Source organism: Schistocerca piceifrons, chromosome 2 (assembly GCF_021461385.2).
Source record: "Schistocerca piceifrons isolate TAMUIC-IGC-003096 chromosome 2, iqSchPice1.1, whole genome shotgun sequence".
Taxonomy (NCBI): Eukaryota; Metazoa; Arthropoda; class Insecta; order Orthoptera; family Acrididae; genus Schistocerca; species Schistocerca piceifrons.
This window is the reverse complement of record NC_060139.1, coordinates 580,027,570-580,046,370: the sequence shown is the minus strand read 5'-3', so window position 1 is coordinate 580,046,370 and position 18,801 is coordinate 580,027,570. Positions and strand designations below refer to the sequence as shown.

General features: G+C 41.8%; 1 protein-coding gene across 6 annotated transcripts in view; it reads left to right on the top strand.

The window, feature by feature from the left end:
• The window catches only part of LOC124777697 (RCC1 and BTB domain-containing protein 1-like), a 204,932-nt gene that overhangs the window by 11,397 nt on the left and 174,734 nt on the right, over positions 1-18,801 (top strand). For all 6 annotated transcript variants that reach the window (XR_007015769.1, XR_007015770.1, XM_047253177.1 and 3 more), the window contains exon 2: positions 4,500-4,589. Coding sequence is in view for 4 of the 6 variants with exons in the window: in XM_047253177.1 (XP_047109133.1) it covers positions 4,511-4,589 (79 nt within the window). In the remaining 2 variants the exon portion in view is untranslated. The remainder of the gene's footprint in view (positions 1-4,499; positions 4,590-18,801) is intronic.

Genomic DNA, 18,801 nt, shown 5'->3' with positions numbered 1-18,801 from the left:
CAGTAATGAAGTTCTCACACTATGTCAAGATAGAGGAAGTAGTCCTGGTTATTGGTAATTGAAGTTGTGAAGCACACATGTTCATATTGCTCCTCAGTGTTTCCTCGTCATCTTCTCACCATCTGTTGATTGTTACCCTCTTTTCTTGTTTCTTGGAATCGAGCAAAGAACTACCTTGATCCATTACTACCCATTCACTTAGCTGCATACTGACATTGCAGGCAAGGAAGTGGAAACATGTGCTATCCCTTTATGAACCATTCCCTCACTGTTGAGCCAGAAGGCCATAAGCCATTTAAAGGCAGAGTGGTTGGAAGTGTTGGAAGATAAGCTGCAGTCTGTGAAACAAGTCGTCTTGCCGTGGTGGTCCTTCTGCCAGACACAAGAAAAGGGGTGAAGTTACATTGATCTGTCTCCGCAGAGGTCATAGTCCTCTAAATTATGTTGTCTTGCTCTAGTGAGAGAATCCACCAGTTAGTGAAGCTTGTGGAGTACGTATTTCAATACACCACACTATAACAGAGTGTGTGTTATATTCAGATAAGAGGAGAGCAGTAAATTTAAGTGGAGCCCTGCCCTCCATTTTTAGCCGATGGTGTGTGTTTTAAAAGTTTTTGACTTGTCCAGTTTCCAACCTATACTGTTTGGTTGAATGTTTTAGTGTGTTGCAGTGAGCCTGGTGCATCTATTTTGTGATCCATTTATTTCCTTGGTAACCAGTTCTAATTTTTGCTTGGATTTCCCAAAAAAGGCCATGTTTCACTGCCATAATCAAAAATTATTAATGTACACTGGTTGTATACCTGTTGTTTCAGATGTGTGAAAGTTACTTTCGAAAACTCTATTACTCAATAACATCCCAGAACATTTTTACCACATGTTTATTTGGTCACTCTCTTTTCTGTCTGTCTGTCTGTTACAAATATTGCAATTTATTTTAAACACATTTCCCAATCAGATAGGGACTTGAAACTTTCAACATAGCTCAGAACTAGATGACAATGCAATACTAATTAATTTTCTTTTCTGATGTGTGGCAGAGGGTACTTTCTAGACCACTTCCATTTTCATCCTATTCCTCTTCCAGTTGTGAATGGTTTGTGGGAAGAAATATTGATGCTAAGCTCCTGTGTGAGCTTGAATCTCTCTTTTATCTTTTTTTTTTTTGCAAGATATCCTAGAAGGAAGCGATATATTGGTTGCATCAGTTGAAGACAAGCTGAAAGAAACCAGAAATTTACCATGTCTGTTGTAATCTCATCAAAATATTTGAAATAGATTGAAAAATTTCACACGCAAAAACTAAGAACAGGAAAAATAATTATTGAAATAAAAATGAATTTTTAATATTTAATTTTTTTTTAATTATACTAGAAAGTGTAAAAGAATTTCTCCTAGCCTCATACAAGTTCCTAATTCCATACAGTCAGCCCTGAAATTTTGTGACTGTGCTGTGAAAATACTTGACATATTTAAAACGAAAAATGTGGGGCACATGCAAGAGTAGTTCACCTCCTTACTAATATCTATTGCAGGTGCAGCAAGTTTTTCATTAAAATCTTACAAGTATTCTCATAGTTATTAAAAACTGACAGTCACAATTTTTGGAACCATCTGTAAGGGGCTAGTAGAAATTGTTTTATGCTTTTTAGTCAGACTTAAGAATATGGAACATTAAAAGTGAATTTTTAATTGTATAGTTATTGCTGTTCTTTTTTTCTTTTGTGTCAACTGCTCCAAATACCCATTTTCTTTTTGGTATGTTTATTGCACATTTTTTAGTTTTTATGTAATTGACTTTCAGGCCTGCTTTCAAATATTCTGTATTAAAGTTGTTCCGTGTCTTGTTTAACTTAACCCTTTCAATATGGATTTTTTAAATTTTACATAGAAACTTCTTCTTTTGACCACATACTGTTTTATTAGTCTTGATAATATTACAAATACATTTTTGTCAATTCTGAACTCACTTCCTGCAATTAGGCCCTGGGACACTGGTGTCCCCGGTAGTCTTATTGAGTGGGACATGGGTGTTCCACTAGGCTTACTGAGTGCAACAAATGTTGTCCCGCCAGTACCCAACAGCAATAGCGATTACTAAAATATATATAGAAAACAAGATGTATACAATCAGTTTTTTAATACACTAGTTAGTAACAATTTGTAGAACACATTCACTATCAAAGAATTACACATGTCTGATTTATTATAATTACATATGATGTGTTGCAAAGCATATTTTGCATAATGGATGCTGGCACATTTTGAGTGCAGTGTTTCCACTGCAGGGCTGGTGGCTATATCTCGTGCTCTTGAGCACATCCGTTCATGCCCTGGGGAGTAGTTTCTTCCATATACTGACTCCTTGAGCAACATACAAGCTATTGACAAGAGCTACCCTCATCGTCCTTTGGTAGCAAACATCCAGAAGTTCACTATTCCCCGGAACAGTCCAGTCATTCAGTGTGTTCGTCTGAACCCCAGGTCACATTGGAATCCTAGGCAAAGAACTTGCCGACAGGCTGGCCAAACAGGCTATGTGGAAACAGCTTATGGAGATCGGCTTCTCTGAACTTGACCTGTGTTCTGTCTTATGCCACAGGATTTTTCGCCTTTGGGAGATGGAATGGCATAACAGTACCCACAACAAACTGCTTGTCTTAAGGAGACTATGAATGTTTGGAAGTATTCCATGCGGGCCTCTCACAGGGAATCAGTTGACTCTGCCGGCTACGCATTGGCCATACGTGGCTAACGCATGGTTACTTCCTCCGTCGTGAGGACCACCTCAGTGTCACTGTGGCTGACATATGACGGTTGTCCGTCTGTTGCTGGACTGCCCACATTTAGCCGCTCTGCGGCGGACTTTTAACTTTCCCAGCACCCTACCTTCGGTGTTTGGTGACAGTGCCTCAACAGCAGCTTTAGTTTTACGTTTTATTCGTGAGGGTGGGTTTTACCATTTGATCTAAGACTTTGCGCATGTCCTCTGTCCCTCTGTGTACTCCACCCTAGCGCTTTTAGAGTGGATCTTTTAATGTGTTGCAGAGTGGATGGCTTATCCTTTTTATTCTTGTGGTCAGCCAGCCACTGTAATCTGCTTTCTTGTTTTACTCTCTTCTAACTGTTTCTTGCTTCTCTCTGTTGTTTTATTGTCCTCTTTTGTTACTTTTAGTGTTTGTTACCTTATGTTCGTCCTTGTGGTTTTTCCTTTCTTTCCGTTTTGTGTTATACGTCTCGTTTGTTTTATTCTTCCCCTTGTGGCATTGTTTTATTTGGAACAAGGGACTGATGACCAAGCAGTTTGGTCCCTCCCCCCCCCCTCCCCCCCCCCTCTTTTAAACGAACCATGCCACTCTCCCCTGCTGCCACGCCACTCTCCCCTGCTGTAATTGTAAAAGAAGTGAGGAATTGGAGGTATATCAACCTGCAGGAAGTTGTGCGAGAGTTGCATGTCATCCACCAAGCATTGATCAGTAAAGAATAGGAGCTCTTCATTTCCTGTGTGTGTTCCCGCACAGCTTTACACACACTATTTTTTCATGACACATTACTATGATACCTAAAAGGTAAGAATATTTCATTAGGAATGCAAAGCACTTCTTTTAATTTTATTAACATGATTATGGATGCCATTTCTTTGAACTGATGATGCTAAATTATGCCTGCATGTAAACAGGTCCATTGTTAAACTATGCCTGTATATGATAGCATATTCACAGAGTCCTTTTTCCTCTGTTCGATAAGAGCTGTACGAGCAGGTGCACATGAAACATGGGAGCTTTTGATAATGTTCTGTAAAGGTTCACATTGTCCTTGACTACAGGACAGGGCTGAAGTTGCTGCTGTGACAATCATATTTTCTCATGAACAATATGACAACCAAATAAACCCACATTGTGTAGCAGCTGTTAAATCCACAATATTTTTCTTTGGCAGTGCCAAATATGCAGTTCTGCAGAATAACAGACAGTTGTTTTTAGAAATGAGTCAGAATTCTGAAATTAATGAAAAGAATGTTTCCAGGATTTCTGCAGGGCTCAAGTGCCCCTCCTGCCACCTCCTCTCCACCTCCCCCTCCCTCCTCCTCATTGCAGACACCTTAGTAAAGTACTGTGCTGTTCAAGTCAAGGGTTGACAACAGCTTTAATTTTAAAAAAAATTAAGAGCTAGAATTTGTGCCTTTCAATTACCATGACTGTTTCCAGCATTAGAGATAATGTTCTGGATCTGTCTACCCATCGTGTGAAAAGTCTTCACGTGTCTACTACTACGTATGTGACATACTGTAACTAAGCAGCATTTCACTAGTGTAGACTACGATAACCACTAACCTACTGAAATATTCACCTTTATTGTCCATTTTAGTAAAGGAAAGTGTAAGGTAATATGTTCTTCAGCAATGAAAAGTCTGGCAATTTAATTCTGAATTTGGTATTGGCTTTCAGTTTTATTTACTTTAAAATGAATGGCAAAGTGGTATTCAATGTCTGTTATAGGTTGCTGAAATATGGATTTACGAAAGTGGGCTATATTTAGCCTACTTGAGCCACGTTTTGTTTCAAAAATCAAGATTGCCTGTGTTTTTGGTAAGTTCTGTTTCTCATTTATTTTCATTTGTGAAATGGAAGACATTAATTACTTTATATTGCATCATACATTCTGAATTGATGGTATTCCTTTGCAGCTCATTAACATTTTAACATTACAGCAGCAAATCCACCGACGAAAGACTCGGAAGCAGCTGTCCCCTATCAGTCTTATAGCAGATTAAAACACATATCAAATCACTAAGGAGATTAAGTTGTGTAAAGCAGTTTCACACTGGCATCACTCCAATAAGAGATACTGACAGCTTGCATAAACATCCTCCACTGGAGTTTATGTGCTGAAATTTAAGTGCCAAAGTTGTCCATGAAATATTGCTCATGTTGTTGGTTGTTGGATGTGTAGATAATCCATGCAGTTCATGTAAGCGTAACTATACAGCAATGTCTTCATCATTATGCTACTGCAAATATGACTTCACAACAAATGAGCTGTGGGACACCTGATAATGAGTTTTTATGTGGAAGGTGGCTGTTGTGTATATGTTTCATATCAATTTATGAAATAAATAAGCTTTGAGACCTACACATATACAACACAATAATGAATAAGTTCCTGCAGCCTCCACTGCATAAAATGGCACCACAAGAAGCTGAAGACTGGAGATTATGGTGATTTTCAATAACTACATGTTTGGCAAGAGTCACATTGTTGGCATGAACACACAGTTGGGGTTATTATAATAATTATATAGTGCTTCTTTATTACAGCTACTGTAATAAAATGATCACAATAGTGGCATTATCATTTAGCTAACCAGGTATGGCAGCCTCTCCTCCTCCTCCTCCTCCTCCTCCTCCTCCTCGAGCAAACCACATAGGTGGACAGAAATTACAGGCCTCAAGCTCACAATGCTCTAGACTTAATGGTGCCATGTTAAGAATTGTCAGTTACATTACAAATGTATTTTCAGGTATAGTGCAGTTTTATTTCTGAAGAGAAATCACACTGACCTCAGTCCATTTATTTTCTGCTTGGAGCAAAGGATTAATGAATCATATGAGTGAAGTCACATTGTGCTGTCATAATGCACTGCTGCGAACTCTCCATGTATGCCAAGGAGTAGATGCCCGTCTACTTGGGGCATTGGGACTCCTAGCAATGGCCATCCTGCCTGACCCCAAATTGTTCCCCTCTGTAGCTACACCTTGGGAGGAAAGTAAGGCTACAGAAAAAAGGAGCCATATTCGCTTTGGTACTTAGTTGGCAGCAGAAACAATGGGTGCTCCTTTCTGGCTGCAAAGCCTCTAACTTTTTTTTTTTTTTTTTTTTTGACAACTTAGATCATCTAAGTTTGGGGAAGTGACAATGCTTTCCAAAATGAGAAATGGGTCATTCCTGATTCAGACAGCATCCCCAGTGTTGCTCCATGTAAAAAGCTGGGTGGTATTCCCATTTCAGTCACTCCCCATAAAACTCTAAACGTGGGCCAGGGGATTATTTTTCATCGAGAACACCTCTTGAAGTGTGATGACGAGCTACATGCCAATTTAGAACGATGGGGTGTTCACTTTGTCTGGCGTTGTTGCAATGGAAATGTGCCATATACATAAAAAAAAAACACAGTGCTCATACAAGCATCTGCCAACAGCAAAGTGTGTCTAAGGCTTAAGGAAGGATATGCAATGCTTCATAACAACAAATTGCCTCTGATGAGCATGACGTGACAACTGTTTAAGTTAGATTCATTTGAGAAGTTGCGGGCGGTCTCTTGCGCATGCACACTTGAGTCACGCATGAGTAGTATCTTCTCCCACTTCCACAGAAGTGTGGCTGGGTGCCACTACCTAATTTTGCCCCAGTTCGGAAATATAGTAAATCTTGGGCTGATGCACAGAGCAGTCTCAATTGAGGTGGGTCATCTCCACATGACCTGTGTTTATGTTCAGTGATTTTGTTGTTTCCTCTTCATTCATTGCTTTCATGTTAAATTATAACAAAATGGGTTTTGTGGCTGGGAGCTATCAAATGAATCAAAATACGTTTGCACGATTATGGAAGGCTAAAATACGTTATTAGTTTTAGATTTTATTTCCACCTTTCCGACAGTCGGGCATTAATCGCCTTGCGGAACAATGAAGTTATTTTTGTTGGTTTGCTAAAGAGATTTGACTTTTATTAATCTTTTCTGCTGAGGCAGTCAATATATTCTAAATGAAGTGTTTGATTTCATACTATTGGCTAGTTTCAACTGTTCGCCACATTTCAAATGTATGTATGGCATTATGCCATAATGAAGAACCAAACATTAGATAATACAGTACTGGTACTCCTAGAAAATTTACATCCGAATCTGGACATACAAATGTGCACTTTAAGCCGAATTATGCATTTTAGCATGGATCACAAAATTCCAATGCTCTTGAAGTATCCTCTGATGTTTTGTTTCTTTTATGACATAATGTAAGATCTTTTAATGTTTTACACGTATGAACATACAGGCTTCCTGCATCAACGTAGCTGCGCTAATGCGGTGATGCCTGTTATCTGGCGCTCTCTTTCAACTGCTGAAACTAACCTGTTTTTAACAGGTTGCGGTAAAATATTGTGAATGGTGGTTTGAAAAGTGTTACATTCAAAGCAAATTTCCTTTTACAGAAGATGAACTATGTGCGAGAATGTATGATGAATTTATTAAATCACAAAGTGTTTGACTCTCATTTAAAAATCAACTCTTTGAGGACGACCACTTACAAGAATTTCGAGCCCAGATCAGACATTTATGTCGTTACTAAAAATTTTACTGGCAAATTTGTGCGATGTATCTTACAGTGTAACAAGTGCAAAAAAGACCAACATTATATATGGAAGCTTAGCTTCTCTTCCAGCTTATTAATGGTACAGACCAATATTATACATGAATGCTACATATATTAATTTAAACCATTAACTTATCTTATTTGTGTGTTCGCGCTGCTTAAGAGTGATCTTGCTATTGGCTGACTGCATCACGTATCCTATGCTGTCATCAACTGGCGAGATCACGTTTACAAAAGCGCATCGCAATTTCGATTTCAGTGCTTCAGAAAGTGACATGCGGTGTTTGGTGGAATTCAGATTTATACCTTCGTAATATGAAAATATTCAGCGTACATGTTGCTGCACATCAAAGGTCTTTCAAAACATGTTTCCCCCCCTGAGTTTCATTTTCTAAAATGCCGGGAAATTCTATATCGGTATATAAAGCCATAAACATTCAAAGGATTGATGAGTTTCACAGTGCCGAGGAAGAGTATACTGTCACTTAACATGGAAAAAGTGTATTTTCACCCAAGAGAAAGTGTATTTTTAACTGGGAAATCCGGGATTTTTTTCCTTGGTCACATATACACCCTGATTGGCTGCACTATTTCCTGAACTCACCCCGCCTTTTCTACTTTGGGTGATTTCAACACCCACAACTCTTTGTGGGGTGGAATCAAGATTATTGGCTGTGGTAAAGATGTCGAGAGTTTACTAACTCAACTTGACCTTTGCGTCCTAAATACAGGTACCCCCACTCATTTCAGTGTGATACATGGCACATACTCAGCCATTGAACGGTCAGTTTGCAGTCGTGGCCTTCTACAGTCTGTACACTGGAGAGCTCACGATGACTTGTGTGGTAGTGATCACTTTCCGCTCTTCCTGTCCCTCCCTAGTCTCTCTCACATGGACGCTTGCCCAGATGGGCTCTTACCAAGTTCGATTGGGACACTTTCACCTCTGTTACCACTGTTTTATCTCCATTGCATGGCAACATCGATCTGGTTATCCAGAATATTATTATGACCATTGTTGCTGCAGCTGAATCAGCAATCCCTTGTTCATCAGGTTGCCCCCGGCAGAAGACAGTGCCTTGGTGGTCACCAGATATCACTGCAGTCATTAGAGATCGTAGGCAGGGCCTCGTATGTCGTAAGCGGCATTCGTCAATGGAGCACCTCATTGCCTTCAAATGACTCCATGTCCAGGTCCATCAATTAATTAAAAGATGGAAGCGGGAGTGTTGGGAATGCTACATCTCCACCACCAACAACATGAACCTCTCCTTCCCAGGTTTGGACTAAAATCAGATGCCTTTATGGATATCAGACCCTTGCAGGTATATCGGGGATTTTCACACATGGAGCTATATCTACCAACCCAGACGCAATTGCTGAGCATTTTGCTTGAACCTCTGCATCTGAGATGTACCACCCCAGAAACAGCGGTTGGAACATCATCATCTATTTTCTACTAAACGCCAACCTGAGCCGTTCAATAAGTGAGAATTTCTCAGTGCCCTTGCACACTGCCCTGACACAAACCCTAGGTCAGACGGCATCCATCATGAAATGATTAAACATTTATCAGTGGATTACCAGCACCACATTCTTGCTGTCTTCAACCGCATATGGAGTGATGGCAAATTCCCTTTGTGATGATGAGAGAGTACCTTTGTTACAGTGCTAAAACCTGGTAAGACACCACTAGATATGGATAGCTATCATCCTATTAGCCTCACCAATGTCCTGTGCAAGCTGCTCGAACATATAGAGAGCCGGTGGTTGTGTCTACTCCCCGAATCTCAGGGCCTTCTGGCTCTGTCCCAGGGTGGTTTTCGCCTAGGTCATTCCACCACTGAAAACTTGGTGTACCTGAGTCTGCCATCCGAATGGCCTTTTTCGCCATCATCACCTTGTTGCCATCTTTTTTGGCCTGACAAAAGCCTATGACACCACTTGGCGACACCACGACCTCACTACATTACATGAATGGGGTGTCTGGGATCCGCTCCTGATTTTTATAGAGAACTGTTTGTTTCTCTGCACCTTCAGAGTCCAAATTGGTGATTCACACAGTTCCCCCCATGTCCAAGAGAATGGGGTCCCGCAGAACTCTGTACTGAGCATCCCTCTCTTTTTAGTGGCAGTTAATGGTCTTGCAGCAGCTGTGAGGTCCTCAGTATTGACCTTCTTATAAGCTGACGACTTTTGCATTTCCTTTTGTGCACCTACTATTGGTATGGCTGAAAGTTAACTGCAGGGAGCCATACAAAAGGTGCCGTCAAGGGCCCTCACCCATAGCTTTCAGTTTTCAGCTCCCAAGACTTGCTTCTTGCACTTCTGTGATTGTTGTACAGTTCACCTGCACCCACAAGTTTATCTTGATGACCATGTCCTTAATGTAGTGGATTTTTGTTGCTTGTTAGGACAGTTTTTGATGCCCACTCAACTTGCTTCCCCATCTGTGTCAGCTTAAGCAAAAGTGCTGGCAGAACGTTAACATCCTTTGTTGCCTGAGTCACACTGACTGAGGTGCAGATCGTCCTACACTGTTGTGGCTGTCAATCGCATGTTGACTATGGGAGCCAGGCATGTGGTTCAGGATCGCAATCAGCATTGTGGATGCTGGAGCCTATGAGTTCAAGTTGAGACGGGAACTTTCTGAATGAACCCTATGAATAGCCTACTTGTGGAAGCTGGACTTCCTCCATTGTGGATCTGGCGAAAATAACTGCTTGCCAATTATACTGCACACATTCACAGCTTGCCTAAACATCCAAATCATTGACTCCTTTGCTTTAACATGGCAATTATCTTCCGAAATAGTGACCCAGATCAGGGATTACAATTGCAGTCCATGTCCAGTCCCTTCTCACTGAACTAGAGTTTTCCCTCACCCAGCTCATCTCCGGGTCCACTCCTGTACACCTCCATGGTATATACCTCAACCGCAACTTCCTCTGGATGTCTCACAAGTCCCAGAAGGCTCAGTTTATCATGGAGCTCGCTGCTGCCTCTTTCTCTCTATCCTTGCTGCATCCCAGGGTTCAGAGATAGTTTACACAGATGGCTCAATGGTTGATTGTCACATTGAGGTTCATGCCAAATGGCTGTAGTGTTTTCACTGCAGAGCTGGTAGCCATCTCTTATGCTCTCAACCATATTCGCTCCTGTGCCAGGGAGTACTTAGTCATTTGTAGCAACTCCTTGAGTGCCTTACTAGCTCTCGACCAGTGCTATCAACCAGTGCTATTCCCGTCATCCTTTGGCAATGGCCATCCTAGAGTCTGTTCACATCCTCGAACATGGTGAATGGCCAGTGATCCTGGGACACACTGGTGTCCCAGGAAATGAACTGGCTGAGATGCTAGCCAAGGAAGCTAAACAGAGTCTGGAGATAAACATACTGGAATCTGATCTTCAGTTGTTATTATGCTGCAAAGCTTTTGAACTCTGGAAAACAGAATGGCACTTCCTGACTTTGCAGAATAAATTGCGTATGATAAAGGAGATGAAGAATGTGTGGAGGTCCTCCATGTGAGCGTCTCACAAGGACTCCTTTGTCCTTTGCTGCCTCTGCATTGGTATACTTGGCTGACCCATGATCAGATCAGATGATGTTGCGAGGACCCACCTCTGTGTTGATGTGGTTCTCATCTGACAGTGATCCACAGTTTCTTGGACTGTTCAGACTTAGCTTCCCAGAGGCAGACTGTTAATCTCCCTCCGATTTTAGGCAACAATACCTCAGCGACTAACATGGTTTTAAGTTTTATCCATGAAGGGGTTCTTTATCATTCTGTTTAAGGGTGACGCCTTGGCCTCACCTTTTGGGCCCACCCCCTACCTCCGTTTTATCTCTCCCTGGCTCCCTCTGATGCTGTGTGTTAGACTTGGTGTTCATCTTTTCACCATGTGTTTTTCTCTTACCTTGTGTTTTTAGGGTGGTGATTTTAGTGTGTTGAAAAGTTGTTGGCTCATCCTTTTTTATTCTTGTGATCAGCCAGCCAAGGTTCCGTGCTGTGTTGTTTTAACATCTTCTACTGCTTTTTTCCTTTTAGTTAATGTTTTCAATTTTTGCTTGATGCTTTCATTTTCTACTTCAGTGTGGTTACACACAGTTTTACACATTTTGGTCCTTTCCTGGATTTGAGGCGATAGGATTCTTTTGGGATATAGTTATATCATTTTAATCCAAGACCTATGTGACTAAGGAAAAAGGGACTGATAACCTTGTTGTTCAGTTTCTTTAATCTCCATACCAATCAACCAATTTGTGGCAGTGGAACGTTGTGTGTCTCACAGAATGAGGATCTCAGTTTGGCAGCCTGGCTTGTGAGGAAGGTAAAAACCTAGTGTGCCAGCCGCTGATGAGATTAATAGCTGTTGAGGTGAAAAAGTTGTTAGTGAGCAACCTCTGGGGAATCTGCTGCCCCTCAGTGTTATAAACTAGGCTCCGGGCTCTGTCTAGGTAGACTTTTGTTTCCCTAGCTACTTGTGGGACCAAGATGGATCCCTCGAAATTTCCCTTTCTCTTCACTGTGGAAAGGGTGGCCAGCTGGAAGGCACCAACACCTAATCGAACAAGAGGACTAATGTGGCCAGTCCTCCCAAGTCGGAACATTTTCTGAATTCTAGTTTGTATAGTAACAGAATACACACTGCTAGTCAGAATGTATTTTCATTAATTCAAAGGAAAGAGGGGAGCTTAGAAAAAGTCCCACTTTTGTACATTCAAAAGGTTTCAGAAGGGATTGCAGGTGTGTTAAAATCTGTTAAGCGGTTGCGAAATGGGATTATGCTGGTCGAAACCTCAAGTCCCACAAGCCACAAACCTGTGAAAGACCAAAAGCATTTGGGAATATGCCATTGAGGCTGAGCTCTGTACCACATTAAACTACAGTGAAGGTAAGCGTAGGCTTGGTGTTGTGACATGCAGATACCTGGTAGACATCCCCAAAGAAGTAGTAAAAGTTGAGTAGGCCCAAGAAGGCATTGTTGATGTGCAGAATATTGTGGAAAGGATGGAAGATAATCTGACCAAATCTGACTCATTCATCCTCACTTTTAATAGCATGAAACTTCTGGAGCCTATTAAGGTGGGTTTTATTCACTTAACCCCTAACCGGAATCGATATTTTGACAAACATAACTGGAATCGCGGGTCCAAATGGACCCTTGAATAAAAATTCAACATAATCCCCATAAAAGGTATAATTCATATGTAAATATGTAATGATTGTATTAAAATAAGTTTTGTTTCAAACATAAATAACTTTTATTGAGCAAAACTTTTTCATAGTATTATTTTTTTAATCTTTAAGTCCTACGTCTCATATTTTACAAGAATTTTTAGTACCTTACTTTGGAATGCTACATTATTACAAAAAAGGCTTAGATTAAAAAACCTAGATATAGCATGGGGTTTCTCATAACTTCCCCTTAACATAAATAGGGATTCTTTATGCCATCACTCAGAAACAAAAATAATGACAACAAAACTTGGAAGTGTCCAAATGTTATCTATATCAGTAGCTGAACTAAGAATGGCACTTGGTACACAACACTTTTTTTTCTGCATGTCGTTTACAGATGAATTTAAGACATCTGCCACATTTTTGTGATTGTTTGCTGTCAGTTTTAGGACCACTTAAATAACATCTTCCTCGTTTTCGTGAGCCACTTTGATTTGCAAGGTGAATTTTCTAGTCGTAGGTCATTTTGTGGTTCATCAGCTGCCCCTAGAAAATCATCAATTCTACTCTTCAAATCTACTGAAAACGAAGAATACTCCATCTTCCTTTCTGTGATAAATGGCACAAATTCAGTCCAATTTCTTTTATGTAATGATTACATTTCATACGTTTTCCACTATTTGATGCCTTCCATAATACGAATCCATTTGCACTCGCAATATTGAATATTGCTGAAAAAACGATACATGGCCATCGTTGAGTTCTTCTAGAGATTGAATAATTGGCGCATTTTTGATCTAATGTATCAACACCACTTTTTGTTCTGTTGTAAAATTAAATTATATGAGGTTTTCCAATGTTTTCATTGACTGAATTGTCATGGTGCATTGGTGAGATTACCACTACACTTCGATTCTTTTTTGGGACATAAGATGCCAATGTTTTATCCTTCACAAAACCATTGTGCACGTGCATTGTTCCAACATAGGTCAAACCATTTTCAATTAGTCCGTCAACCAACTCCACAGAAGAGAACAAGTTATCAGCAGTTATATTTCTGTTTGTTCCAAATAAAGGTTCTGCAAGCTGCAGTACATTCTGTGTTGGAACTGAGAGTTGGCTTGTTTTGTTAGTGATAGCTTTGCCCGTATAGATAAAAGCATTGTATAAATAGTGTGTTTTAGCGTCGCAAAGGCACATAATCTTGATGCCATATTTAGCAGGCTTCGATTTTATATAAACCCTGAAAAAACATTTCCCTCTAAAAGGGCAAAGCATTTCATCAACTGTCAAATATTCTGAGCAGCTATAGTTTTTCTGACAGTTCTGAATGAAATTTCCAAATATTTCTGAGATGAGACCAGTGCGATCATTGGTTCTGCTTTCTTCCCTAGAATTCACATCATCAAATCTCAAAGCAGATAACAGGAACATAAATTGCTTTACCGACATAGCTATTCTGAATATATCTCGGCCAGTTCCATCAGTTGCCCATAAACTTTCTATATCTTCATGGCCAGATTTGAATACACCTGATAATAGCAACAACCCAAAGAATGCTTTCATTTCCATAATACTCACATGGTTAGTGTAAGTAGCATTACTTTTATACTTTTCTGAATATTCTGTTATTTTCTGATTAGTGCAAGTGCAAATAATTGTGATCATTTCATCTGATATCAGCAACTGCCATGATTCAATTGGTGACATGCTCAGTTTTTCACGAGCTGTACCGATGAGACCAGGCAGGTAAGTGATGCTGTTGTGGCTTTTGACTCTGGACCTAGCTGGTGGATGAGTAGACCACTTGAATTGATTTTTGCCACGAAAATACGCACTACTTGGCAGCCAGCTACCTCTCTCTACTGAATCATCAGATGATGAATTACTTGAATCAGAAGAAATTTCTTGTGTATTTTCATCGTCACTTATGTTCTCTTCATCACAAGGTTGAAAATCACTTAAAGATTCTGTGTCTGAATAATTTTCGTCTAATAATAGTTCACAGATTTCTTTTTCAGTGAGGCCCCTCTGCATTGTGGCAATAAAGTGCCTGAAACACCACAAAATAAATCTGTATACACTGACATCAAAAATCCCATATCTGGAATCGCGGGTCAAATTGGACCCAGCGATGGCACTTACCTCCACTTCTAGTAAATTTCAAGCAGCGAGCTCCTGGCCCCTGGTGCACCTCACAATGTACTGGGATTACACTGGTGCGCGAAACAGAAACTCCACATGTTTTCAATGTTAGACAGTTTTCTTCTTGTCGGTGGGTCCAAAATGACCCACGATTCCGGTTAAGGGTTAATCGTGTGGCCCTATGTCCCCAACCTAATGCACTGTTCTAAATGCCAGTGCTTTGGGCACACCACTCGTGGATGTAAGGGAGAAGCCACTTGGGGCAAATGTGGTAAAGCTGCCCATGAAGGAGTTGAATGTTCATCACCTCCAAAGTGTGTGAATTGTTCTGGGGGTCACCCTGCGTGGAGTACGGACTGCTGTGTTTTCCTTAAAGAACAGAAGATACACAAGATCAGAATGACGGAATTGATCCCCTGTGGTGAGGCCAAAAATATTTACAAGGCCATGCAGTCCCCCCCCCCCCCCCCTTCAACCCCCCCTTATTTGCTACCTTCTTTGCTTTTGTTGTTAAACAGCCAGTCCAGAAAAATGCTGCTGATACACAAATGGAGGTTTCTAGTATCAGCACTGGTACCCACGTTTGTCAATATGCTTCTGCTGCTGAAGTTACTTTGAAACCTGTACTTCCTCCAAGTACATCAGACAGGGCCATGGTAGCTAATTATGGCTCCTCCAAAGGTTCGGTCTGGACCACCATTCAGTGCTGTTGCTACCACGGTCGCGATTGTGGCTCTGAAGTCTCCCTGGGGCAAAAAATCAAAGACAAAGGCAAAGACTCGACTGACGGAGACTGGAGGTAAGCAATCTGACGATTTTGATGTTGCTCTCTCTCTCTGATGGTTCCTATGATTCGTCTTCAGAGCTGATGCAACTTGATGTGGGCCTAGAGCACTCATATCACCCCAAGACTGAGCATCCACCAACTATGGGCTACCCTCCCTGGTCGAAAGACAGTCTGAAAGTGCTCTTCCCTTGATAAATTGCTTCCATAATACAGTGGAATGTTAATGGATTCAGGACACACATCGGAGAATTGAAATTCCTGGCAAAGGGTTGCCCCCCTGTGCCTGTGTTTACAAGAACCACTTTAAAGCCAATGTTGGCCCTGTGCCACCAGACTATACCCTTCATAAAAGGATGGTCTGACTGGGGACAGAGCTCAGAGAGGGACTGCTTTGTTAATAACAAACGCTACTCCTGTGCTGTCTCCTTGGTTTATGACACACAAGCAGTTCATATACACTATGTGATCAAAATTATCTGGACACCTGTCTGAAAATGGCTTAAAAGGTCATGGCACCTTCCACTGGTAATACTGGAATTCAATGTGGTGTTGACTCACCCTTAGCCTTGATGACAGCTTCCACTCTTGCAGGCATACATTCAGTCAGTTGCTGGAAGGTTTCTTGGGGAATGGCAGCCCATTCTTTAGAGTGCTGCACTGAGGAGGGGTATCGATGTTGGTCGGTGATGCCTGGCATGAAGTCGGCATTCCAAAACATCCCAAAGGTGTTCTATAGGTTTCAGGTCAGGACTCTGTGCAGGCCAGTCCATTACAGGAATGTTATTGTCATGTAACTACTCTGTCGCAGGCCGAACAGGTGATCATGTTGAAAGGTGCAATCGCCATCCCCAAATTGCTCTTCAACAGTGGGAAGCAAGAAGGTGCTTAAAACATCAATGTAGGCCTGTGCTGTGATAGTGCCATGCAAAACAACAAGGGGTGCAAGCCCCCTCCATGAAAAACACAACCACACCATAACACCACTGCCTCCAAATTTTACTGTTGGCACTACACGGGCTGGCAGATGACATTCACTGGGCATTTGCCATACCCACACCTTGACATCAGATTGCCACATTGTGTATTGTGATTTGTCACTTCACGCAACGTTTTTCCACTGTTCATTCGTCCAATGTTTACACTCTTTACACCAAGCGGGGCGTCGTCTTTCATTTACCGGCATGATGTGTGGCTTATGAGCAGCCACTTGACCATGAAATCCGTTTTCTTACTTCCCACCTAACTGTTATAGTACTTGCAGTGGATCCTGATGCAGTTTGGAATTCCTGTGCAGTGGTCTGGATAGATGTCTGCCTATTACAAATTATGGCCCTCTTCAACTGTCAGTGGTCTGTCAGTCAACAGACGATGTCGGCCTGTACGCTTTTGTGCTGTACGCGTCCCGTCACATTTCCACTTCACTATCACATCAGGAAGAGTGGACTTAGGGATGTTCAGGAGTGTGGAAATCTCGCCTACAGATGTGACACAAGTGCCACCCAGTCACCTGACCACATTGAAAGTCCGTGGGTTTCACGATGTTTAATGACTACGGAGGTCGCTGATATGAGTACCTGGCAGTAGGTAGAAGCACAATGCACCTAATAAGGAAAACGTATGTTTTTAGGGGTGTCCGGATACTTTTGATTACACAGTGTAGGTTAGAAGATCTCTGGCTGCTCACTGTACTTACCTCCAAAGGATGCGATAGGTTCTGAGGTTCTCACATCCCTTATTGAACAACTCCCCTGCCTATTTCTGGTACTGTGTGATTTCAATTCTCATAATATATTATGGGGTATGTGCTAGGAGCAGAGTCTTGGAGAACCTCATGGTGTCTCAACTGTGCAGTCCCATTCATTTCTTGGCTTCTATTGGATTGTCTTCAGCCATTGACCTCTTTCTGCTCTCCCGCCCTTGTAGACTCAGCTCAGTGGGAAGCAGCTTATGACCTCCATTCCAATAACCACTTCCCACTGTTGATCCAACTACTGGATGGAGGATTGTCTGAACAGAAACCACCAAAATGAATGGTCAGCAGGGCTAACTGGACACTGTTCAGCCAGCTGTCTGTGTTTGAACATCGTGACAGCATCCAGAAATGGGTGGATCACATTGCATGAGTGATCCAACATGCCACCAACTTCTCCATCCCAAAGTCTCCAGGTCATATTCGGAGGCAGCTTGTACCGTGGTGGACTGATGAGTACTGTTCAGAAAGCCGGGACAGGCATGTCGCTCGTCAATGGTTTAAATGCTGCCCAACAGCAGACAGCTTCACAGATTTTCAAGCCATGAGAGCCAGTACTCAACACATAATCAAAGCAACCAAGAAAAGGTCATGGCAAGCATTCCTGGACTGTCAACCATTCCTCTTATTCTACAAAAGTATGGGAAGCCATTCGGAGGATTTACGGTAAACACAGTCGTTGACAAACAGCAGCTGTGCTGAAACAGGAGTGTCTCCAGAAAACACCTGGAGATGTCGTTCAGATGATGGGAGAGAATTTTTCACCAAAGACAGCCTGTTCCAGCCAGGATCCAGCATTTCCCCACTACCGTGTGACTACAGAGACGCAAAAGTTGGACTTCAGATCCAACAATTCTGTGTCTTATAACTGCCTTTCTCAGTGTGTGAGGTGGAATCAGCACTGGCTCATGTTACTGCACGTCATGACCAAATCAAGTACTACATGCTTCGACATTGGTATCAAAGGAAATGCCTCTTGAATGTTTTAATTTGATATACCAGACAGGTTACTTCCTTAGGTCATGGAGAGTGGCAGTTTTGATACCTCTCCTCCAACACGGAAAGGACTACACATGTCCCATTAGTTGCCAGTGTGGCCTTATATGGGCTGTGTAGAAAGGGCACTGGAACCAGTTGTTAACAGTTGTCTGGTCTGGTTGTTAGAGACTGGCTGCTCTTTCTGTCGATTCTCAAGATTTTGGTCCCCTGTCGACAACCTAACCCTGCTAGAGGCAGCTATTCAGCAGGCTTTCCGACATCATCACTGTCTTGGTATTTTCTTTGACATCAGTAAGGTGTACAACACTACTTGGAGACACAGTAGTCTAAAGCAACTTCATCAGTGGGGCTTTTGTGGCCACCTTGCCATCTTCATACGGCCTCTTTTCCATAGCCACAAACAGTATCACATCTATGGTAAGGACCCCTTCAGTGATTTTTATTTGTGGATGATTTTGCTGTTTTCTGTTCCTGCTCCAGTGCTGCAACGTAGACCTACAATGCAGAGGTCAGGGGCGCCGACTTATAAAAAATATTGGGGGGGCCGGGGAGGGGGGGGGGGGGGGGGGG